We start from the raw sequence: 25,049 nt of genomic DNA, 5'->3' as shown, positions 1-25,049 counted from the left end.
CAACGAGGCCAGAGCAGCAGGGACCAGTGAGCCACAATGTCAGCATCCAGCGTCCTGGTGACTAACTTCCTGGGCTTGGGTAATCTAGGGACCCCACGCTAGGGTCCCTAGAGCTAGATGATTTCCTAGGAATTCATCTTCGGAAGATAAAATCTGATTTCCAAGGGGCGTTTTCCCACATTAGAAACAGGTCACTCGCTGTTTGCCCACTGGGAAATCCCAGCTGCCATCTCTGGAGCACCGCTCTGGGCAGGAATGAGGGGGGCCTTCCACAGTGATATTGTTTGAGCCTCAGAACAAAGGACTCACTGTGGCTCTGCTGCAGAAGCTAAGGACCAGAGAGGCAAGGGACCTGCCTTAGGTCACACAGCCCTAGGAGGCTGAGCTAGATTCGGATGAGCATCCCCCCTCCCCAGTAAGTTCCCATCCAGCACGAAGGGTCCCTTCTCAGCATGAAATTCTAGGACCTAGGAGGATGCATCTCAGGGGTGGGCCAGTGGGAAGCAAGGCCCTTCCCTCAGCAAGTCAGCGGAGGGGCAGAATGGGGCCTCAACTCGTCCTCAGCCTAGCTGTCAGTGTAGTGAGTAATTGGGCCCCAATTACAACACGTTAATGTTCATGGGCCAGAATCGCCAATCCACAGATCTGGGGCCAGGAGCAAGTCCTGCGATGAGTCTGAGGTTCCCTGGATGGGGGAGGGGAAGACCAATGGAGGGAGGGGGCTGGGAAGGGCGCTAGCCTGTTCTGGAACTTCTCCCCCTTGGCCGCCCTTCTCTATTATCTCCCCTCCAACTACCAGCCCCGCATTTGATTGGAAGCCACAGATATTTCATACCTACTGAGTGGTTTCATGATGGAAACCATTTTCAGGTTGAAAAGGGGGATGAAAGTCACAGTAATGGCTTTTTTTTGTTTTGAACTTTTTTTTTTTGGCTACGTTGGGTCTTCGTTGCTGCCCTTGGCCTTTCTCTAGTTGCGGCGAGCGGGGGCTACTCTTCGTTGCGGTGCGTGGGCTTCTCATTGCGGTGGCTTCTCTTGTTGTCGAGCACAGGGTCTAGGCACACAGGCTTCAGTAGTTGCGGCACGCAGCCTCAGTAGTTGTGGTTCGCGGGCTCAGTAGTTGTGGCGCACGGGCTTAGTTGCTCAGCGGCATGTAGGAATCTTCCCGGACCAGGGCTTGAACCTGTGTCCCCTGCATTGGCAGGTGGATTCTTAACCACTGTGCCACCAGGGAAGTCCCCACGCTAATGGCTTTTTAAAGGTTCTGGGGAAAAAAAAAAAGAGTTCAGGCAGTTTCTGAAAAGAAGGGGAAAAACACACAAGGTAGAAGGTAATAAAGCTCTCAGTGCTGAGGGAGGGGCTCAGCTCCTAGGTAAGGGGGATTTTCGGCTGCCCCATGTCCCCTGCCCAGAGTTCACTCTCCCTCCGTCCCCTGCCTGGTTCGAGACAGCCTGCTCACCTCTAATTGGTGCTGCTCATGTGTCCTCAGGTGAGCCCACCACATTTAGACTGGCCAGACCTTTGACTGGCTCCCCAGCCAGAGGGGATGTCTGGAAGGTGGTGGGGTCCCCAGCTGAGGGCTCCCAGCCCCATCGAGAGATTCTGACATGTCCTCCTGCTTGGCTCGGGGAAGAAGTTGGACCCACACTCTCCAGCTTTGTGTCGTAAAAATAGCACCAGATTTTTCTGGCTCTATGAGACCCTGACTCATCGAGACTCTGGCTCGTGGCGATCCCAGTGGTAGTTCAGTGAACACCTATTATGCGTCCCCCATCCCCACCCCATGTGAGGGGCTCTGTAACACCATCACAGTCCTCAAACCATGCTGCAAGGGGCCATCTGGGTCTATTTCCCAGGGCCCTTTCTGGGTCACCTGGCACAGGTGGCCTGGTCTCTCCATCCTTGACCCGCTGCTGACTGCTGTCTGGACCAAGGCAAGTCACTCCTCTCTCTAGTATGCTCGTTAGTTAAATGGAAGGTTGACCAGCATCCTGATTTGCCTGGAGCTGAAGGGCTCCTGGGACAAGGAATCTTCAGTGCTAAAACAAGGAAAGTCTTAGACAAACCAGGACTTGCTAGCTGGTCGCCCTAGTTAAGACCAGGCTGGACTGGAAGATCTGATATGAAAGGAGCAAAACTCCCAGCCTCCTCCATGTGCACCCTGTGCCCATAGGATGAATCCATTAATTCAAGGGAGAGTTTCCTTCCTCTGCCAGCATCTCTGCCTGGTGCAGTCCCCAGAGCTGCACACCTGCCTGGGGAATGTCTCCCCAGTCTGCTCCTGGACAGGGCTTGCTGGAGGAGAAAATCTAAGGATTGGCCCAAAGGAAGCGAGGGAATCATTTCTGACCCCTTGGGGTTGAGGCTTCTCTTCACAGGCAGCTTCCCCAGGAGTGTATTAAACAGGGGAGGCTCAGGTCTTACCATTTCAGGTGACTTTAGCCAAGTTCACTCCAAATGGGATGAGACCATTTGCCCTGGATCTAAGTCTAGTCTCTGGCTCCCACTTTCTGAGCTGATCTTGAGGGTAGACTCACTTCCAGGAGGCCAGGAAACATTGAGAACACATCACCTCTTTCAGAAGCTGGGGGATGGGGAGCAGGTACAGGTGTGATCCAGGAGGGCAGAGTGGGATTCAGCATCAAGTCAGTGTAGAGTGAGGGTGATGGAGGCCACGTGGCCAGCTTGGGGCAGGCCCTGGGGGTTTCAAGGACCCATGCAGAGCTGCAAAATCTATCCATCTCAAGCAAATTCCATTCAACAATATTCATGAGGGACATACCATGTGCCAAGGCCTTCCAAGCTCTAGGATCTGGCTGGTTTGGTGAAGCCAATGGAAGGGGACCTCCCAGTGTGTCTGGTGGGGGAGGGCAAGGTTAAACAGATGGATGGACCCAAGGCAAGGGAGGAGGGCTGAGAACCTGAGACTTGGGGCTTGCTGACCAGCAGCAGTAGCATCGCCTGGGAGCCTGTTAGAAACTTTCAAGTCCCTCCCCAGAAACCTACTAGAACCTGCATTTGAACCAGATCTTCAGGGGATTCTTGAACACATTCAAGTTTGAGCCTTATACCCCAGCACCTTCCCAGGGTGTCCTATAGAGGATCGCATCCCGAGATAGGGTCTAGGTCTAGACAGACGCTTCCTTGCCTGTCCCCAGGTGCTTTCCAAGACCTACTGGCTGCCACAAATGCTACCCCCAGTAGCCACTCCATTTCCGAGTGCTGGGGGCGTTCGTGCAGCCATCCAGGGCCTGTGAAGGAAAAGGGCAGCCAGGGAGGGGAAGCAGCTGGGGCTAGCTGTGCAGGTGCACACCTGGGCAACTGGGCCAAACAGACCTGAGCTGCCCACGGGCTCCCAGCCAGGCTCTGCAAACTGCACAGGTGTGAGGGTGGGGGAAAGGCAGATGCCTCTGCCCCCGCCCCCATCCTTTGTCAGAGAACAGCACACCTTTTTCAAGTGTCTTGTTAGCAAACATCCCAATAGCACCCACGGCTGCCAGACTTCACGGCCACTTTTTTTTTTCATTCTACAGCTTGGCTTGTGTCGCTTTTCTTTTATTTATTTATTTATTTATTTATTTATTTATTTATTTATTTATTTATGACTGTGTTGGGTCTTCGTTTCTGTGCGAGGGCTTTCTCTAGTTGTGGCAAACAGGGGCCACTCTTTTATCGCGGTGCGCGGGCCTCTCACTGTCGCGGCCTCTCTTGTTGCGGAGCACAGGCTCCAGACGCGCAGGCTCAGTAGTTGTGGCTCACGGGCCCAGTTGCTCCGCGGCACGTGGGATCCCCCCAGACCAGGGCTCAAGCCCGTGCCCCCCGCACTAGCAGGCAGACTCTCAACCACTGTGCCACCAGGGAAGCCCCTTCACGGCCATTTTTATTAATTCTGTCTCAAGACTCTGCAGAGGTGGAGCGGGCTTTCTGTAATAGTTGCCCCGGCCTCATGGGGCCATGACATTTGAACTTGGAGAGTAAGCAGGTGTTGGAGGGAGCGAGAAACAAGATCCAGGCCTCAGGGAACGTGCCACCAATCAAGGAACCATGGCAGGCGCAGGAACAGTAAAACTTCATTACTTTCCACTTGAGAGCTTTCCAGCAGGCATCACGGAAAGCTGGGCAGGCACTAGGCTAATAGGATTGCAGGGGGCGTGTTTAACCTACTTGCTAGAATGAACTATTTCCAGGCCCCTTAGAAGCTTCGTTTCTATGCAAACAATGGTTGTACAAATGAAAGGCTCTCTCATCTCGTCATTAAAGCGGATCCTCAAAGGATCAATTGCTACTTGAATCTTTTTCATTAGCCCAGAATGAGGTACTGTCTATATAAATGAAGACCTTTGCATGACAAAATGCTTTTTAAATAGGGTAGATTATAAAAGTTTGGTTCTGACAAGTCTTCTTCAGCAAATTCACTTGCTGAATTTTGCCATAGATGTGAGGCCACACACCCCTTTCTTCCCTCCTTCCCTCCCTTCCTCCTTTCTGGGTTTGGGGCCAGATCAAGGAGGGGCCTACAGTCAGACTGAGTTTGGGCTTGATCCTCCAGTGTATGGAAGCCACGGGAAGGTTTTAATTTGGGAAAGGACAGGCCAGATGCTCACTGTGAGAAGGTCGCTCTGGCAGCAGGGTGGGGAGGAGATAAACTGGAGGGCCTCAGGCAGGGAGACATGGCAAGAATGAAGACAAAAGTGGAGCAGTTCCAGACAGAGCAGGGTCAGTAGAGTGGAGGGAAGGAGCTGACCACTGTGTCCTCTGTCCTGCCAGCTCCCATCCCCCGAAAGAAGATTAGAAGAAAAGAGGGTCAGAGGCAAATGTCATGCACACTTTTCTCTTAGAGAAATCCCATAGCCCCCACCCTTCCTCCCCAACCTTTTTATCCACATGGCCACACGATTCCCACAGGACTTGTTGTCTGGGCTTGGAGCTCACCGCAGATGGAGAGAAGCATTTTGATAGTAGGGATTGAGAGAAGCATTTTGATAGTAGGAATAACGTCACGGAGAATGAGCTGCTTCTCAAGGAAGCACCCCGAGCAGAGCGTGCAAAGGCAAAAAGCCATAAAAAGTGGAGAAGTCCTCACTGTAGAAAAGAGTTGAGCAACGTCTTCATGTTAAAATAAGCCCAGCCATGCCACTCCTTGGTATGAACCCAAGAGAGATGAAAGGATACGTTCATACAAAGACTTGTCCGCATATGTTCATAGCAGCTTTATTTGTAATAGTCACATAGAGAGCAGCCCAAGCATCCATCAGCAGGTCAGTGGATAGAGAGGAGGAGCTATAGCCACGCAGTGGGAGGCCACTCAGCCTTAAAAAGGAATGGACTATTGACAAAGGCAACAACATGAGTGAATCTCAAATAACAGTGACGAGTGAGAGAAATCCAACAAAAAATAGGACATGCTCCGTGGTTCAATTTATATGAAACCTGAAAACGTGATCCTAGGAAACAGTGGCGGAAAGGGAATCAATGGTTGCCTGGCATTGGCGGCAGAATGGGGGGATTACAGAAGGACACAAGGAAACTTTTGGGGGCGATATGTTCATTATCTTGATGGTGGCAATGGTTTAAAGGGTGTATACATATGGCAAAACCCATCGAATGTGTAAACTATGCACAGTTTACTGTTTGTCAATCAGACCTCAATAAATCTGTCAACAAATGTTTTGGTTAAAGGCAAGGATCCCAGGAGACACAGTGTAAGGGCAAACTAACCTAACACATTGCACGACCCCCAAGACATGGCAGGATGAGATCGGTGCTTGTTATGATGACCTTGATCCGGGGTCAACTTAACTAATGTTCAGCTGATTTCTCCTAGGAAGGAGGAGGCATATATGTAGACTCAACTAAAAAAAAGACACCTTTATAGTGATGCCTGACGGTCCCCAACTTACGATAGTTCGACTTAACAATGTTTCAACTTCACAATGGTGCAGAAGCGACATACATTCAGTAGAAACCAGGCTTCAAATTTTGAATTTTGGTCTTTTCCCGGGCTAGCCATAGGCAGTATCAGACTCTCTTATGATGCTGGGCAGGACAGCACGCTCCCCACCTGTCACAGGATCACGAGTGTAAACACAACCGATACATTTACAACCATGCTGTACCCAGGTAACGATTCTGTTTTTCACTTTCTGTATAGTGTCCAACAAATTGCATGAGATATTCAACACTTTAGTGTAAAATAGACTTTGTGTTTGATGATTTTACCCAACTATAGGCTAAGGGAAGTGTCCCGAGCACAGTTAAGGTAGGTGAGGCTAAGCTATGATATTCAGGAGGTTACGTGTATTAACTGCATTTTCGACTTATGGTATCCTCAATTTTCAACTAGTTTATCAGGATGTAACCTCATGGTAAACTGAGGAAGATCACTATTGTTCTGTCTTCTTCCACGTTAGGTACTCAACACCGTAAACATGGTAGATGCTTAATAGTTTGTTTTAAAATTTTAATACATTCATGGTGCAGGGGGAAAAAATCTGACAAGCACCTACAGCGTGCCAGGCTCTGCTCTGAGTGCATTTGCATGTCATTAATTTAGGTTTCAGGTCTCAGCAAAAGTCACTTACTGGATCATCTGATTTGCCGACAGTACAGGAAAAGTAACTCAGAGATCCGTTCCCTGTTTCATCCCAGCCCCACCCTCTGCTCCCAAGTCCACGATCTCCAGTCTGGGAGAATCTAGGACTCTTCCCAGTGGAAAGACAAAGTCAGGAAAGGAAAGATGATCAGAGGCTGTAGAGTCGTATCAGGTGTGGGGAATGTGAATACAACTGGCTCAGCAAACTCCAGGCATCAGAATTAAGGGGCCCACTGGAAGCTGGAAGAAGGGAATTTAGGAAAATAAAAGACCATCCCTTCTCCCAGCAGGGAGGAAACAGATGGCTCTCAAAACCTGGAGAGGTGGCAAGGCTCAAAACACAAAGATGCCCAAGAGCAGTGGAGGCAAATTCCGGTCCCAAGGGACTCAAATTAATTTGCTGGGAAAGGAAGATCTGACTTACAGCGTGGGGATGGCAGTGGGTTCCAAAGACCTCTCCCGGGCTCTGGCATCCATCAGGCTCGGTTTCGAATCACAGCACCCACCTGCTCACTCTGTGACCTCCTCACATTCCCTCTTCTCTGGGTGCCTCAGTTTCCTCATCTATACAATGGGGATAATAATATTATTATTGCTATAGAATACATACCAGAGCAGGTTTTATATACTGCATTATAATAGGGTAGTGTCAAGGATCCAGGGAGACAGGATAAAATGCTTAACACAACGCCGCTCATTGTAAATCTCTATAAATATCAGCTCCTTCCAAAGGCTGTAATCCCACAAGGCAGATAGTATAACACCCAGTTATCAGATGGAGAAACCAAAGCCCAAAGAAGCCCAAGGGCCTTACCCAACCTCCCGCAGCTAGTCAGTGCAGAGCCCAGACCAGAGCCCAGGGCACCTAACTCCTGGCCCTGGTAGCTTCTGCCGCCTTCATTCATACAGTGAATATTCTCTGAGCACCTACCACGTGGCCAGGCTCGCCTTCAAGTAGCTCATATGCTTCTCTGGGAGGGAAGACAAAAGGGTACCAAGGTAGCGTGATATGGATAGGTAGGTGCTCCCAGACAGACACAGCCCTGGGGAGGTGGAGAGGGACTCTGTCTGCACAGGGAGCGGCGGGCAGTCAGGGCAGCCTGCCTGGCAGAGGCAGCATCTGAATGTAAAGCCTTAGGACCACTATGTATCTAGTGATTCTAGTCCATTGGACTTTCAAGCCACACCATTTTGGGCTAAGCCCTTGAATTATCCCACGTAATCTTCTCAATTATCTGATGGGGAGGGATCATAAATGGGGAAAGTGAGACTCAAATGCTAGGCTTTGAAAGATGGCTAGAGGCTTGCTGTGTAGATAAGCAAGGAAAAGTGGTCCAAGCAGAGAGAACAGCCTGGGCAAGGAGGCACAGAGGCAGGAGACAAATCCTTGGCATCTCTGTGTCTACCCCTTCCCCCACCCCTAAGGCTCAGCACAGGGTATGGTACACAGTAGGTGTAAATACTTGTGCTGAGTGTGGACAGCCTACAGTCCTGGCCCTGGGCCTTGTGAAGCCCCCGTGACCAGCTCTTGCCTGGCCTCACCTGAGCCATGGGGACAGCCAGTGTGGTCTCCGCTATCTCTGTGCCCAGCTTTTCAAAAACACAATTACTCGCCTGCCCTTCAGAACCGCTGTCAGTGTCGGTAAACTCCAGCTGCTAAAATGCATTACACTGAACTCGCCAGAAACCTTTGCCATTATTAATAGTTTATCGATTGCAGCCCCTGGCTGATGAGAGCAGGTCTCCTCGCCCTCAGCCCCCTCGGGGCCCTGCTATCTGCGGAAGGCCTTCTAGCCAGCGTGCAGATCAATGCCACTCAAATCTGGAGAAAGGGGGTCTCTGGGCCACTTAATCCACTTCAGAAGGATGACACTGAAGGCACAAGCTCAGACGAGGTGCTGAGAAGAGGCAGATTGGTCCAAATCAGAGCTGTGACTGGAAGCTCTTGGATCTGCAGACAAGAACCAGAATCTGCCTTGGGGTGGGGTGGGGGACGGGGGGCTGCCTGGCTCGCAGCAGAGGGAGGCTTACACCATAGCCTCCTGGAAGGTCTCACCATCCACCCACTTAGCAACTATTGATTGAGTACCAACCATGATGGCAAGCACTGGGCCAGGCCCTGGGATACACTGGTAAGCGAGCTGGATGCAGACCTTGCCTTCGTGGATTTTATGGTGCACGGTGTGGGGGAGGAGGACATTCGTGAGTTACCAACATGTCATTAAGTTACAGTGTAGACAAGAACGGCTCAGGAGAGGCATGCAGAGACCTGCTGTATCAGTTAGCTATGGATACATAACAAGCAGTCCCAAATGAGGATGTTTAAAGCAATGTATTATAGCTCACGAGGTTGGGGTTGGCTAGGTTCAATCCCGAGTGTGGCCCTGGCTGGACCAGCTGGACCAAGTGGGGCCTCCCTCCACTTGCTCTCAGCCTCCATCAGAGGCTTGTTCTCAGGACAGAGGCAGAGGGAGAGAGAGAGTTCTTTTGAAACTTGGAATTTGCACACCATCACTTTCACCACATATTATTGGTCAAAGCAAGTCACAAGGCCAAGAATGGGGGAATAGACTCCACTTCTAGGTGAGAGGAACTACGAAGGCACTTTGCAAGATACAGGGAGGCTGTTAATCCAGGCCATCAATGCAATCTATCTACCACAGCCACCCGGTCCAGGTGGTCACTTTCTAAGTGACCTTTGTAACTTGAAGGATGTAGCCAGGGGAAGAAAATGCAACATTCTCAGGAAAACAGACTGTTGCAATCAAAAGTGCTGAATCAAAAAAGATACTTGGCTCAATTCACCTAGGACTGTCCCCTATGAGGGATCCTGGATGGGGTTCTGGAACAGAAAAAGGACATTAGTGGGAAAACGGGTGTAATTTGGATAAAGTCTGGAGTTGCGTTAATAGCGATGTATTAACACTGGTTCTTAGTCTGACAAGAATACTATGATCTTGTAAGAGTTAACAATGGGGGAAATAGGGTGAGAGGTGTTTGGGGACTGTATTCTCTGTGCAACTTTTCTGTAAATTTAAAATAATTTAAAGTTTCTTTTTGAAAAAAAGGAACTTGGCACATGGGAGGAATGGAAAGAATGCCATTGTCGTTAAGGATGGGGGAGCTGGGATATGGCAGGAACCAACTGTGCTGAGCCTTGTTGGCCCAGATAAGAATTCTGGTCTTTATTCAAAGAGCAGAGAGAAGCTTTTGAAGGGCTTTAGGTAGGGGAGTACCATTAATTCCATTTGCATTTGAAAAGATCTGGGGTCTACCTTGGAGCACAGATCAGGAGGGAGATTAGCAGGGGCAGAGAAACCAGTTAACTATTCATCCCATATTCCAGATGAGAAAAGATGTTGACAGTGGAGATACAGGGGAGAGGATGGTTCAGGACATATTTAAGATGCAGAACATCCAGGACTTGGTCACTGACTGTGTTTGGGGATTATAGAAATGGGAGACATCAAGGATGGTGCCCGAAGTGTGGCTTGGACCTCTGGCGGAGAGCAGGACCATTCGTGGAGGAAGAAACATCCGAGGCTGTAGAAATAGTCCTAAGCAAAAAACCGCCTCCTTCATAAAGCACCAATCTAGATGTCCCCTGAGCTGTCTTCTATACCACCCGTGTTGTGTCACCCAAACATATTGCTGGTGTTACTGTCACCAGAACATGAGTGTAGTGATTGCCTAAACACGTCACCTGTGTCCCTAGCACAGAAATACATCTTCTGCATATATCACCCTATGTGGCAGTTACCTGTGCATTTCCACCTGTGTGTCAACTGTGTCATTATTATCTGTAGCTGCCAGCTCCATGTGTCCCTGGAGCCTGTTTCTTCACAGAGCTGTCACCTGAGCATGTCACCTGTACACCTGTCACCTACGCAAGGCCTTTAAGAAAGTTGCCTCTATAACAGGCACCTATGAGTGTCACCTAAACATGTCACTCTAGATGACTGTCATTCAGCAGCCCTGCCCAGTAGAGAGGCTATTTTTTTTCAGTCTAGCTGAGTTACAAACAAAGAAGATAGTTCCCAGAGGGGAGACAGTTCCCTGCTGCTTCCGCTGTCACGGTGTTCTTTTCTTCTGAGATGGGAGGCAGCATCTTCCCCACAAAGTTTCCTTGATGAAAAGCTTCCCGTTCTTTAAGTCCTTTTGTGACGGTCGGTAGACCAGATGTCAGCCTCTGTGTATTCTATGGAAATGAAGGTGTTTGTTTATGCTAATGTGAGCTGGGCGATGGGAGGGAAGGAGGCTGTGTTAGATGGGCGGGCTTCCTCCATGAGTCCGGAGATGGAGAGAGAGAAGCTGGGCGCCCAGGTGTGTGTGTGTGGGCACGGAGGGTGGGGGAGGTGGGGGACAGTGAGTCACAGGAAAAAGTAGCTGGAAGACAAAGATGGGGGTGGGGACAGCTGAAATGAAAGGAGAGAGGAGTGACTCTGAGGTTGGATTGCTCAGTAGAAACAGATGGAGAGAGAGGCTTAGCTGATGGAGAGGGAAATGTGTTAGCTATGGGGGTGGGCGCGAAGAGCAGAATTGAAGGAACCCCCCTTCTTGGCGGCAGGGCTGGTGCAGGCGTCCAGGCCTCCAGAGCCTGTGCTCTTAGCCAACGCCCTCGTCCTCCACCGGGGTTCTGATAGGACTGCTGGGCCAGTTTGGCGGGTAGAGCAGTATGCTTGGCATTTACTAGGGTTCCATGAACATGAGCTTCTTCCCCCGGGTTTCTGCTGTGGCGTGAGAACCTCCAAGACCCAGACACAGAGACCTCACTTTCTTTAAGTTGTGGCCAGAATAGGCTCCCCTTCGGCTGCATGATGAGGCCCAGAGAAGGCTGGGACTTGCTGGAGGACACACAGATTTCCCTGATGCAGCAACAACATAGCTTCTGAACTCCAGGTCAAGGCTCTTCCCCTTCAAAGTGTCCAGATCTCACTTACCAGGAATCCCCTCTCCCTCACAGGGCATCACAGGATCCAGGAACAACAGGTAATGATCCTGCGACCATTTTAATGTGACATTCCTGCTCACAGAGGTCTTGCAGTAACATCATCACATTTAATCCTCACTGCAGTCCTGCAAATCATCAGCTCCATATTTTAGATAAGAAATGGAGGCTCAGAGACAGCATGGCTTACACAAGGTCGCACAGCGTGCCAACAGTGGGGGCAGGATTTGAACTTGACTCTCTCTAACCCAGTGTCAGAGAGGAGTGAGGAAAGAGCTGCCCCAGTGACATTTCCATGGGGAGAGAGAACAACAGACCAACTCATTTTTTTTTTTTTTTTTTTGCGATACGCCTGTTACTGTTGTGGCCTCTCCCATTGCAGAGCACAGGCTCCGGACCCGCAGGCCCAGCGGCCATGGCTCACGGGCCCAGCCGCTCTGCGGCATGTGGTATCTTCCCGGACCGGGGCACGAACCCGTGTCCCCTGCATCGGCAGGCGGACTCTCAACCACTGCGCCACCAGGGAAGCCCCAAACCAACTCATTTTATCGTGGTCTGACCCTGTAGACCCTGTAGAAGGATCTAGAACAGAAATCATCAAACTACAGCCTGCAGCCTGTAAACCAAGAATTTTTTTACATTTTTAAATGGTTAGAAAAAACTGGAAAAAGAGAATAAGATTTCATGGCACATGAAATTGTATGAATACAAGATTTAATGATTATAGATAAAGTTTTATTGGAACACAGCCACGCTGGTTCGCTTACTAAGGGTGGCCGCTTTTGCTCTACAAGAGCAGAGTTGAGTAGTTGTGACAGAGACTGTAAAAACAACAAAGCCTAAAATATTTACTCTTTATTTTTACTTTTTTATTTAAGATTTTTTTATGTGGACAATTTTTAAAGTCTTTATTGAATTTAATACAATATTGCTTCTGTTTTTGTTTTTTTTTTTTTTGGTTTTTTGGCTGCGAGGCATGTGGGATCTTAGCTCCCCGACCAGGGCTTGAACCCACACTCCTTGCATTGGAAGGTGATGTCTTAACCACTGGACTGCCAGGGAAGTCCCAATATTTCACTTTTTAGAGGAAATGTCTGGAAGAAGGTTTGAGGGAGCGTCTCCTGGCCTCATGGGTCGCCTCCTCTGAGAAGGCCTCTTGACCACCTCGGGCAGAATCAGCTGCTCCCCGCTCACTCTACGCATGGATAAGCTCACCCTTTCCCATGGGATTTGGGTTTTTTTTTAATGAGATATAGTTGATTTACAATGTTGTGTTAGTTTCAGGTGTACAGCAAAGTGATTCACTTTTATATATATAGATAGATAGATAGATAGATACTCTTTTTCAGATTCTTTTCCATTATAGGTTATTACAAGATATTGAATATAGTTCCCTGTGCTATACAGTAGGTCCTTGTTGGTAATCTATTTTATATATAGAAGTGTATATATGTTAATCCCAAACTCCTAATTTAATGCTCCCCCCACCTTTCCACTTGGGTAACCATAAATTTGTTTTCTGTTTTTTTTTTTTTTTTTGTGGTACGCGGGCCTCTCACTGTTGTGGCCTCTCCCATTGCAGAGCACAGGCTCCAGACGCGCAGGCTCAGCGGCCATGGCTCACGGGCCCAGCCACTCCGCAGCATGTGGGATCTTCCCGGACCGGGGCACGAACCCGTGTGCCCTGCATTGGCAGGCAGACTCTAAACCACTGCACCACCAGTGAAGCCCTGTATATCATTTTTTAGATTCCACATATAAGCAATACCATATGATATTTGACTTTGTCTTACTTCACTTAGTGTGATCATCTCTAGGTCTATCCATGTTGCTGCAAATGGCATTATTTCTTTTTTATGGCTGAGTAATATTCCATTGTGTGTGTGTGTGTGTGTGTGTGTGTGTATATACACACACCACATTTTCTTTTTTCTTTTTAACATCTTTATTGGAGTATAATTGCTTTACAATGGTGTGTTAGTTTCTGCTTTATAACAAAGTGAATCAGTTATACATATACATATGTTCCCATATCTCTTCCCTCTTGTGTCTCCCGCCCTCCCACCCTCCCTATCCCACCCCTCTAGGTGGTCACAAACCACCGAGCTGATCTCCCTGTGCTATGCGGCTGCTTCCCACTAGCTATCTATTTTACATTTGGTAGTGTATATATGTCCATGCCTCTCTTTCGCTTTGTCCCAGCTTACCCTTCCCCCTCCCCGTATCCTCAAGTCCATTCTCTAGTAGGTCTGTGTCTTTATTCCCACTTTGCCCCTAGGTTCTTCATGACCATTTTTTTTGTGTGTTTTTTAGATTCCATATATATGTGTTAGCATACGGTATTTGTCTTTCTCTTTCTGACTTACTTCACTCTGTATGACAGACTCTAGGTCCATCCACCTCACTACAAATAACTCAATTTCGTTCCTTTTTATGGCTGAGTAGTATCCATTGTATATATGTGCCACATCTTCTTTATCCATGCATCCGATGATGGACATTAGGCTGCTTCCTTGTCCTGGCTGTTATGAATAGTGCTGTTATGAGCATTGGGGTGCGTGTATCTTTTGAATTATATTTTTCTCTGGATATATGCCCAGGGCTGTGTTTTCTGGATCATGTGGCAACTCTATTTTTACTTTTTTAAGGAACCTCCATCCTGTTCTCCATAGTCCCATGGGATTTGGGGCATTGATCAGCTTCCCTGCCTCCTTATCCATCGGGATGGGGGGCGGTCCATGGAGACAAGAATTTTACTGTGTTTCTTCTCAAGTCTCCAGGGCCATGCATAAAGTGATAGCATGGCCGTGTGGAGAGAGGAATTCAGATTCCCATCCTGGCTCTTAATAGCCAAGGTGGGGGGGGGCAATTACATCCCCTCTGGAGTCTCAGTTTCCATGTTTATGAAATGGGAAGAGCAATTCCTGTGGCGGGGGCAGCTGTGAGGAATGAGTGAGCTGGTGGACTAGGTGACAGTTTTGAGCCTGAACCACATGACAGGCGCCTCAGTCCATGTCATCCTCAGGGGGGGCCCTGGGAGCGGGCACGTCACCATCCCTGGCTCAGCAGCTGAAAGGAGCACAGATACAACTCTAGTTGAACACACAGCCCACACCTTCATCCTCTGAATCATCGGGCACAGGGCCTGGCATACAGTCGGTGTTCCATAAATGTTTCTTCTGCACCCAGCACAGCACGTGGGCATTGCATGGTGGGTCCAGGAGCGTTGTTGACAGAAGGCTGGATGGTGGGGCTTTGGGGCTGGTTTACTGCAGCGCTGTGACTGCCAGCCCCAGGCCAGGGACCCTCATCCTGCGCCTCTGCTTCCCCGCAGGCTGCCCGAGGTCCGCATCTCTGACAACGGTCCTTACGAGTGCCACGTGGGCATCTACGACCGCGCTACGAGGGAGAAGGTGGTCCTGGCATCAGGCAACATCTTCCTCAACGTCATGGGTGAGTGCAGGGTTCTTGGCACTGGCGTCACTGTGTGCGTGCACGTGTGCCTGTGTGTGCGTGTGTGTGTGTGTGTGCACGCGCGTGCATACGTGTGTGTGTGTGCGTGCGTACCCACGCACACAGAGGGGCTGTACTGGGAAACACCTGCTGTGCTGGCACTGGACCCTCTTCTCTCCCACCCTTGCCCTCGAGGGCAGGAGGCCAGCCATGCTGAGGTGTGACTGATGTGGTCTCTCAGGAACCCCTTCTCCTACCGGCACTGACACCCGGACCTGAGGAAGGCAGGGCTGTGCCTCATCCCTGCAGCCTCACGGACCAGGCACTTTGAAGGGGCTCCGACATGTTGACTGGAATGCATGAGGGGCACTGAGACTTCCCGAGGGGTGGCAGCCTGCCGCAGCCTCTGGGCCTCAGTTTCCCCTTCTGTAAGATGGGGGGGGATGCAGGCCTAGTGGATCACTCGTGGATCTCCTAGCCTCAGGCTCTGCGACCTGGTGAGGTCACGGGGAGAAAATACTGAGTTGCATGGGCACCTTTCCCAGGTGAAAGCCAGGAGCCACGTTCATGGAAGCACCTGTAGCAAAGTGCAGTGGGGTTGGGCACTCCCCCGGGGGGAGGACAATCCAGGAGCCTGGAGGAGGCTCCAGGGGAAGGGGGATTGAGACAGCATCTCAGTGACGATGCATACCTACTGCAGAGAGAATGTTCCCTCCCTGTGCCTCCCAAGCCTTTTCCAGGACATTGAAGTATCAGGGGACAAGTTAGAAAGCGTGCCGGACTGGAATGTCAGGGTTCCTGGGTTCCCACCCTGTGTCTGTGCCTCCATTTCTACATCTGTAAAATGGGGATAAGAATACTAGTGCCTGTCTCTGGCTGGCTGTGTCCCCTTCCCAGCCCCGGTTTCCCCACTTGTAAAACAAAGCCTTTCTCCACGTGGTCTCAGAAGCCCCTTCCAGCGCTGACGTTCTTGCCGGGCACAATCTTGGGTTCTGGGGCAGGATTCTAGGCACTTGACCTTGACTCCGGACTCTGTGTTCCCTGATTTTCTTATCAAATGATATTTATCAGGGAAACAAAGCTTGCCATACTTCAGGCAGTCAATGAAAACATAAAGGCCTCGTGGAAACCACTGCTTCTGGGGAAATGGGAAACCTCCAGAGGCCCGACCTCCAGAGGGACATTGAATCCTGTAGCAGCGGCACGCGGTGTGTTCTGGCTTCCTGGGGGACAGGCCATGGCCAGGAGGTGGCAGTGCCAGGAAAACCTCCCCTCTTGCAGTCACCCGCCCACGGAACGGCTTCCGTAATACTTGGACAAGGAGTGTTCTTGGTACCTAGCCCTAGGCTGGTCACACCAGGGAAGCCGGTGCAGATGAAACTCGGTTTGCTCCATCAAGGGGCTCCCAGTCTGATGAGGGATGTGTACTCAATTGTTTATTCATCAGATATTTATTGAGCACCTACCACGTGCCAGGAAATGGCCATATACTTACAATAGGAAACATCTTTGTTCTTGGGAGTTTGTGTCCAGTGAGTGAGACAAACATAAAACACATGTGTAGATGGGTAAGTGAGGTGATTATGGATAATGACAAATAATGGGAAGAAAATCACGCAGGGTAATGGGGTCAAGAGTGATACAGGGGAGGTGGCAGTCAGTTTAGGGAGAGGGCTCAGGGGAGGCCCCTGGAGGCCACGAGGTTAAGTGCTTTCCAGACCTATGTCATTTAGTCCTCACAGCCAACCCAAGAGGAGGTACTAGCACTATTATCCCTATTTTGCAGACATAGATATAGAGGCACAGAGAAAGCAAGCAACTTGCTTGAAGTCACACAGCAAGGATCACAAAACCTTCCTGTGAGATCAGGCTGCTCAGTGTTGAGGCCGGAACCCGGGTGTCTTGACTCCTGGGCCAGCTATGTTGCACAGATGGAGGCAGTGTAGAAGGTCCAGCTGAGGCTCTGCTCTCTGGTGCCTGAGAGCAACCAGAGTCCTCAAAGCCAGCTCTGCTACGAGGCGCACTCCTCCCCCATTCACCAAAGGCTCCTGAGCAGGTTACTGTCCCTCTGTGGCCTCGGTTTCCTCATCCGTACAATGAGGGTAGAACCAGATAACCCTAAACCTCCTCTGCTAGTTCCAACTGAGGCACAGAGAGGTCTCGTGGGACCAGCCCGGCTTGCACAGCTGGCCTGACAATCCCAGCTGAAGCAGGTGGTGTGCTCCCAGTAGGCTCCAAGGAGCAAGGGGCTTTGTGCTTCTGGGCTCCTCCCACAGGGAGGTGGCAGTCAATCCAGGGATGGGTCAGACAGCTCCCGGGATCCCACTTATTGAGCAGCAGGTAGCTGAGGCTACCAGGAGGGACCAGAGAGGGGCAGGGCCAGGGATTCCACCCTCACCCACCCCAGCGCCCCCAGGAAGGCTCTGACCCCTAGAAGTTCAGCACATCCCTGGGTGGGACTCTCCCTGGAATGGCAACCCCTCCCCATCTCAATCAGTCCTCTGACTGTCCCCAGTGCTCAGAGGTCACCGTGCTTGTCACTGGTCCCTACAGCCTAGCTGTCCCCTGATGGGTCAAGTCCACCGGTGCTTGCCACGCGGGCAGGACCTGATGCCTCGCCCCACCATGGCGTGTGCCTCACAGTGCGTGAGCTCCCAGCTTCATGCGTATTTTCCGACAGAATCCTGGCGACAGCCTGTGAGCTGGGAGATGTTATAATCCCTGTTATATGAGGGGAAATGACTTGTCTAGGGTCATAACAGCCATTTGAGGCCAAAGCCCATGGTCTAAACCAGTGGTTCACAAACTTGAATGAGCATCAGAATCGCCTGGAGGGCTTGTGAAGATACAGATTGCTGGGTCCCACCCCCAAAGCTCCTAATTCAGCAGATCTGGGGTGGGGCCCAGGAACCTGCATTTCTCACAAGTTCCCAGATGATGCTGATGCTACAGGTGCCAGGGCCACACTTTGAGAACCACTGGTCTAAACCTCTAAGTCTTCAAAAAATACTAATTCTGTATATCTCTCTATTGATATCTATATCATACATGCATCAACAGCTGTATCTATACTCTTATCTATATGCGAATGTATTTCTCCTTCCTCCTTCCAACTGTCACCTCACCCCAGACACAGGAGGATGCCCCATCTGCATACAAGTTAAGGACACACAGGTTTGGAGCTGAATCCCAGATCCACCATGCAACCTTGGATTCATTAGCTTCCCTGGGCCTCTGTCTCCCCATCTGTAAAATAGGGGTAAGGATGCCTCCTTCCTAGGATGATCGTGAGGTTTAAATTAGAAAAGGTTTGGGCTTCCCTGGTGGCGCAGTGGTTGCGAGTCTGCCTGCCGATGCAGGGGACGTGGGTTCGTGCCCCGGTCCGGGAAGATCCCACATGCGGCGGAGCGGCTGGGCCCGTGAGCCATGGCCGCTGAGCCTGCGCGTCCGGAGCCTGTGCTCCGCAACGGGAGAGGCCACAACAGGGAGAGGCCCGTGTACCGCAAAAAAAAAAAAAAAAAAAGGTTTGCAAAACACCTAGCCCAGCACGAGGCAGCTAAGAGGTTCAGTAGGCCAGATTTCACTGTCTTTATTGACATTGTCTCTGGCCTGCCTGCTCTTGGGCACGGCTGTGGCTGCCTCTTTCTTGCCCCTGGTTTCAGCCCTGGCACACAGAAGAGCCATCCACTGCTCCTGACTCCAGGGAGCTTTAAGCCAGTCTGAGAAGTGAACGCTCACAGGTCTGTGCCCACTGGCTCCTTGGAAAGGGGGTCCAGTCCTGCCCTGTTTCTGGGTGTCAGGGTGGCCGACCTCTGTGTGACCATCCTCCTGTAAGTCTGCCTGTCCAGACATCACATGTCTAGGGGAGGAGCCAGGATACATCCCAAGTTTGAAAATGACAGCCACACTTCAGTCTTGGCCAGTTTGTGACAGTTCCACGGTGCTTCCCATAGAGTATTCCACCTGATCCTTAACCGCGGCCCCTCAGGGCCAGGATAACCCTTATCCCCAGTTCCCAGATGAGAAGACTGAGGCTCAGGGAGAGGAAAGGATTGGCTCTGGGCCCCACAGGGCTATGGCTGTCCCTGGCCCAGAGCAGCATGGCTTCTGAGGTTCAGCAAGGTCCGGACTGGTGAGGGGAAGGCTGGGAGAGACAGTGGGGCTGAGTACAAGGCAGTTGCCCGTGTAGTATCTCCCATAACCCCGGCGGCCACGTCAGCCCATGAGGCAGAAACTGCACTATGCCCACTGCACAGACCCAGGCACAGAGAAGGAAGTGGCTTACTTAGCCAAGGTTGGGAGGATTAAATGAGATGATGCATAGCACAGAATGTTCTGGGCCCACGCACAGGCTGAGTGACCCATAAATAGTGTCTCTCTACAAACTACTATATATAAAAGCGATGAAAAACAAGGTCCTACTGTACAGCACAGGGAACTATATTCAATATCCTGTAATAAACCAGATGGAAAAGAATATGAAAAAGAATATGTATAGATGTATAACCAAACCACTTTGCTGTACAGCAGAAATTAACACAACATGTAAATCAGGGAATTCCCTGGATGTCCAGTGGTTAGGACTCCATGCTTTCACTGCCCAGGGCCTGGGTTCAGTCCCTGGTCAGGGAACTGAGATCCCACAAGCCATGCGACACAGCCAAAATAATAATAATAATAATTTTTTTTTAAAAATCTCTACAAAAACCATTGAAAATCAACTGTACTTCAAAATAAATAAATGAATAATAATATCTCTCACAACAAATAGTGATCATGTCAGTTAAAAATCAGGCACAATTAGAAAGGTTTAAAAATTGCCCCGCCTCCCCCTTCCTCCCCCATGACCGTCTCCTTTAAATATATTTCAAGGCAGGTTTCAAAAATTAAAGTCAACTCATTGTTTTGGCCTGTCTGTGGCATTGCATAGAAAGACCCTTTCTTGTCACACACACGCACACAGAGACCTTCCCTCCAGGTAAGTGGAGGTCATTGAAAGCTGGGGTCTCCTTTGGGCCTAAGCCCTTAGGTCTCCTAAGGCACCCTAAGGGCTGTGCAAGGAACAGTGGGGCAAGACGGCCCCTGTCCAATTTGGGGTCAAAGGGAAACTTCCCAGGACAGTGGGGAGAGGGTAGCCTAGAGGGTGGGGAGCGCCCAGGCCCCCACCTACATCAAAAGCACAGAGCAGGTCCGCCGGAGAACTGGGCACCACAGCCCGCTATCACCAAGCCTGCATCCTTCCAGAACATTCTAACGCGCTGTTTCCAGAGGCCTCTGGGTAGAGATCAAACTGCGAGTGCAGCTGTAATTTCACGCCTATAACATCCCCGCTCTGTGGTGGGGAAAGACATTTGGGAACCCCATGGGCGATGCCGAGGGTTCGTGCTGCACACACTCATTAAAATGTTTTCATCCGAGCAGCAGATAAATTATAAGCCAGTTTGAAAGTTGCGTGCTGGGCCCCGGGAACGCACTGTGCACAGTCGCAGAAGGCTCTCGGAGGCTCTTCTTAGGGGCGTGGGATATGCGGGGGAGCGTGTTCAGGCTGGGACGTTACAATCAATTAAATGTTGAGAGGCCCAGATACTCCCACCTGCTGAAGCCAAAAGAGGCTGTTCTTTCGGTTTTGCCGCAAGACCAAGGCACAGGGTATCTTGGCCACCCTCGCCGTGCAGAGTTGCCACTGAGGGGGCCTTTAACCCAGAGCTAATAATCAAGGTCACTAGCCATCAAGCACGGCTATCTGCCCAGCCCTGTGTGCTGAGTATTCAATCCATGGTTCATCATGTGACCGTCATGAGCACCTCCCGAAGTAGGCATTGCCACCCCCATTTTACAGATGAGGAAACGGAGGCTCTGAGAGTTTAAGGGGCTCACCCACACGAGTGCCAGAGCTGGGGCTCCCAGCAGGTCTGCCTAAGATCAGAGCTGGTGTTCCTAACAGCATCTCTGAGCTCCCAAGGGGAAACATCCCAACCTTTGGCACAAAAGCTGTTAGTGACACAAATGTCAAGTAAGCATGAGGGGGAGGGGGGAGCAGTGCAGAGTAGAGAGAGTGGGGACCTTGGGGAGACTGAGCCCCAACTGGGAGCACTTGGCACTCAAAACTCAGATGGCCAGTGGGGCTGCTGTCCCTCTAGGGGGCTTACAAGAGTCTGGGGGGAGGAAAAGCACGTCCATCAGTGCCCCCCGCTTCTCCATTCCTGTGCCCCAGTCCCCGTGAGTGGTTCTCCCATCCGCTACTACCCAGCGCCCCCCTCACTACTTAGATCCTCTGAACGGAGCACTGAACTTGGAGTCCAGCCGACCTGGGTCCAAATCCAGGTCAGTGTCCACGTGTGACATGGACAGTCCAGTATCGAACTTTCCTGTCTGGTAAAAACAATATCAGAATGTCTTTTTGGTTGAAATATATTAGAAGGTGACTTGGCTGTCCATACACACGGGCATTCTAAATCTCATTTATTCATTCATTTTTCATTCATTCATTTATTTACCAAATATTTATGGAGCACCTGGTACATTCAGGTGCTGTCGTATGCATGGGAACTCAGCTTCAGCGATTGGACAGACAAAATTCCACGTCCTCAAGGAACAGTCAGTGCAGGAAGCGAGGCAGACACAAACAAGTAGACAGCTGGGACCTGTGATATGTCAGAGGGTAGTCAAGCAAAGCAGAGGGAAGTGGGGCTATTGTAAACAAGGAGGACAGCGAGGCCTCTCTAAGAAGGTGACGCTCAGAGAAGGTGAGGCCCGAGCCACGTGGGTTTCATGCCTTCATGCAACCAATTCAATGGCTACTTACTTATTCATCAGCTCCCCCGTGCCAAGCAGAGTTCTAGGTGCTGAGGACATGTCCCATTGAGGGATGTAGCTCATGGTACAGATGCAGAAGCAAGGCCTGGGGACTGTGCTGCATCCCCAGGGCTGCCCATGACACGTGATTATAATCTGGGGGCTTAAAGCGAAAGGAATGTATTCTCTCGCAGTTCTGGAGGCTAGAAGTCCAAAATGAAGGTGTCGGCAGGGCTATACTCCTTCTGACAGCTCTAGAGAAGGGTCCTTCCTTGCCTCTTCCAGCTTCTGGTGGTTGCCAGCAATTCTCAGCATCCTTGACCTGTAAACGCATCATTCCCATCTCTGCCTCCATCCTCACCTGGCGTTCGCCCTCTGTGCGTCTGTGTCCCTGTGTCCCAATTTCCCTCTCCTTGTAAGGACACAAGACAATGGATGAGGGCCCACCCTAATCCATTATGACCTCATTTTAACTTTACATCTGCAGAGACCCTATTTCCAAATAAGGTCCCATTCACAGGGTAAGGACTGCAACATATGTTTTGGGGGGACACAATTAAACCCACAACAGAAACTGACCCAGGAGGGAGCAGGATAGATTCACTGTCTGATTCCAAAGCCCATACTCTTGGCTGCCAACTACAAGAGTCACGGTTCATTGTGTGTTTGCTCACCTGCCACGCACCGTGCTAAGCTTTTCATAAGGGAACTTATTGAACAGTCACGACAGCTCTGGAAGGCAGGTACTGCCACTTCCCTTTTGACAGATGAAGAATCTGAGAGGTTACATCACTTACCCAGGCCACCCAGCCAGCTAGTGCCAGAGCAAGGGTAAATGCATCCTGTACGCTTAACCACTCCCTCTACTAGACGTCACAGAGGATTGTTAAGCATTAATAAAATGTTCTATCTTGGGATCCCTGTGTCTCTTCTGGAGGCTTCCAAGTGAGGTTGGCAGATAAAGGTAGAACTTTGCAACCCGAGGCCACAATGGCACCAAACCACACTATATGCTTTTCTACACCTGAGGCCAGGGGACACGGAGAACAGTTGTTAATAAACTTTGCATAGCTTGCCTTTTTTTTTTCAGTGTGTTTTACTGAATTTTTATTAAGTGCATCTGGTGCTTTTTTTTCCCCCTTGTTTTTGTTTAAATTGATTTTTATTGCGGTAGAATTCACATAACTTATAATTCACTCATTTAAAGTACACGATTCAGTGGTTTTCTGGCCTGGCCTCGTGGAAATGGGCTCAGCCTCTGTCACCCCCCAGCCTGCCTGTAGGTCTCACCAGCCCCAGAGCGAGTTTCTTCTAATGGAATAAAATGGAGTACAGAAATAAACCCTCACATTGATAGTCAACTGATTCTCGACAAGGATGCCAAGACAATTCCATGAGGAAAGAAGAGTCTGTTCCAAAAAATGGTGCTGGGACAACCAGATAGCCACGTGCAAATAATAAAGGTAGACTTTCCCTAACACCGTGTACAAAACTTAACTCGAAATCCATCATCAACCTAAACATAAGAGTTAAAACTATAAAACTCTTAGAAGAAACACACAGGAGAAAATTGTGATTGTGATTCCATTGGTCTATCTATCTCCAGTGTGAGTTGCTTGCTCCCCTGCCGTGTGACTTTGGACCACAAGTTCATGGGAAGTTCTCCCGTGGCCAGTTCCTGGACCTTTCCCATTAGAAGAATCTCACCCTGGGGCTGCTGAGGGCTAAAAACATTCCTGGCAGGGTGACGAAGGCTGAGCCCACTACCCTGAGGCCAGGTCAGAATCTAGGATTTCTGGAGAGCTCTGAAGCTCTGCTTTCTGAGACCAGATTCTTTTATTTTTTAAAGGTTACACTCCATTGATAGTTATTATAAAATATTGGCTATATTCCCCATGTTGTACAATGTATCCTTGTAGCTTATTTCTCCTTTTCTTAAAAAATGTTTATTTGTATTGGGGTATAGTTGATTTGCAATGTTGTGTTAGTCTGAGGTGTACAGCAAAGTGATTCAGTTACACATATATGTATATCTATTCTTTTTCAAATTCTCTTCCCATTTAGGTTATTACAGAATATTGAGTAGAGTTCCTATGCTATACAGTAGGTCCTTGTTGATGATCTATTTTATATATAGTAGTGTGTATATGTTAATCCCAACTTCCCAATTTATCCCTCCCCCCCACCCCTTATAGCTTATTTTATACCCAGTAGTTTGTACGTCTTGCTCCCCTATGCTTATCTTGCCCGTCTCCCCAGAGGTAACCACCAGTTTGCTCTCTATATCTGTGAGTCTGCTTCTTTTCTGTTATATTCACTAGTTAGTTGTACTTTTCAGATTCCACATATAAGTGATATCATACAGTGTTTGTCTTTCTCTGTCTGACTTATTTCACTTAGCATAATAACCTCCAAGTCCATCCATGTTGCAGCAAATGGCAAAGTTTCATCCTTTTTAGCAGCTGAGTAGTATTCCATTGTGTGTGTGTGTATATATATACCACACCTGCTTCACCCATTCATCTGTTGATGGACACTTAGCTTGCTTCCATATCTTGGCAATTATAAATAATGCTGCTATGAACATTGGGGTGCATGTATCTTTTTGAATTTGTGTTTTGGGGGTTTTCAGATATATACCCAGGAGTGGAATTGCTGGGTTCTATGGTAGTTCTGTTTTTAGTTTTGTGTAAATGGGTACAGCCGCAGTGGAAAGCAGTGAGACCAGATTCTGGAGCTCCAGTCTCTGAATTCCCAGCCCAGTCCTCCTCTCTAAAAGAGGAGCGTGTTCCCAGGACCAATAATTGGAGTGATGAGGACTTCTCTTGACTTGGGCAGGAGAAATGTCTCTGGCTCCAAGCAGGATGGGGAGATGTGAGGGCTGAGGGCAGACCCTGCATCCCTCAAAGACCTACTGCTTCTCCCCAGGCCTGAGCAGAGCAGAAGCACAGCCCTGCCTCTCTGTAGGATGCCAGTGGGAAAGTGGGCTTCAGTTGGTAGAATTCAAAGCCTGCCTGTGGGGCAGGACAGCGGTGGGGGCCTGGGAGGCTGTCTGCGGGACCAGCGCACAGCTGGTGTAAATGGTGGTCCAGGGAGCAGGTTAGTCATTGGAGGGAGACGGCTGGTCTGAGAATCCCTGGGGGTCCCCAGGCAGGGTAGCTGGGAGGCAAGATTCAGAGCCACCACTATAGCCCTCTCTGTAGCCCAGGATGCCTGCTGGGTGAGAAAGGATCAACTCATTCCCTTGTCAAACAGCAGGAG

At 49.9% G+C, this 25,049-nt stretch overlaps 1 protein-coding gene across 1 annotated transcript in view; it reads left to right on the top strand.

The window, feature by feature from the left end:
* Positions 1-25,049, top strand: part of IGSF21 (immunoglobin superfamily member 21) — a 160,190-nt gene that overhangs the window by 103,865 nt on the left and 31,276 nt on the right. The window contains exon 4 of the mRNA XM_027108292.1: positions 14,875-15,047. Coding sequence (XP_026964093.1) covers positions 14,875-15,047 — 173 coding nt within the window. The remainder of the gene's footprint in view (positions 1-14,874; positions 15,048-25,049) is intronic.

This window comes from Aethalodelphis obliquidens, unplaced genomic scaffold, assembly GCF_003676395.1.
Source record: "Aethalodelphis obliquidens isolate GAN/ISIS:26980383/991018 unplaced genomic scaffold, ASM367639v1 scaffold9, whole genome shotgun sequence".
In the NCBI taxonomy this organism is placed as follows: domain Eukaryota; kingdom Metazoa; phylum Chordata; class Mammalia; order Artiodactyla; family Delphinidae; genus Aethalodelphis; species Aethalodelphis obliquidens.
Note: the sequence above shows the minus strand (reverse complement) of the source record. Positions and strands in the feature narration are given on the sequence as shown.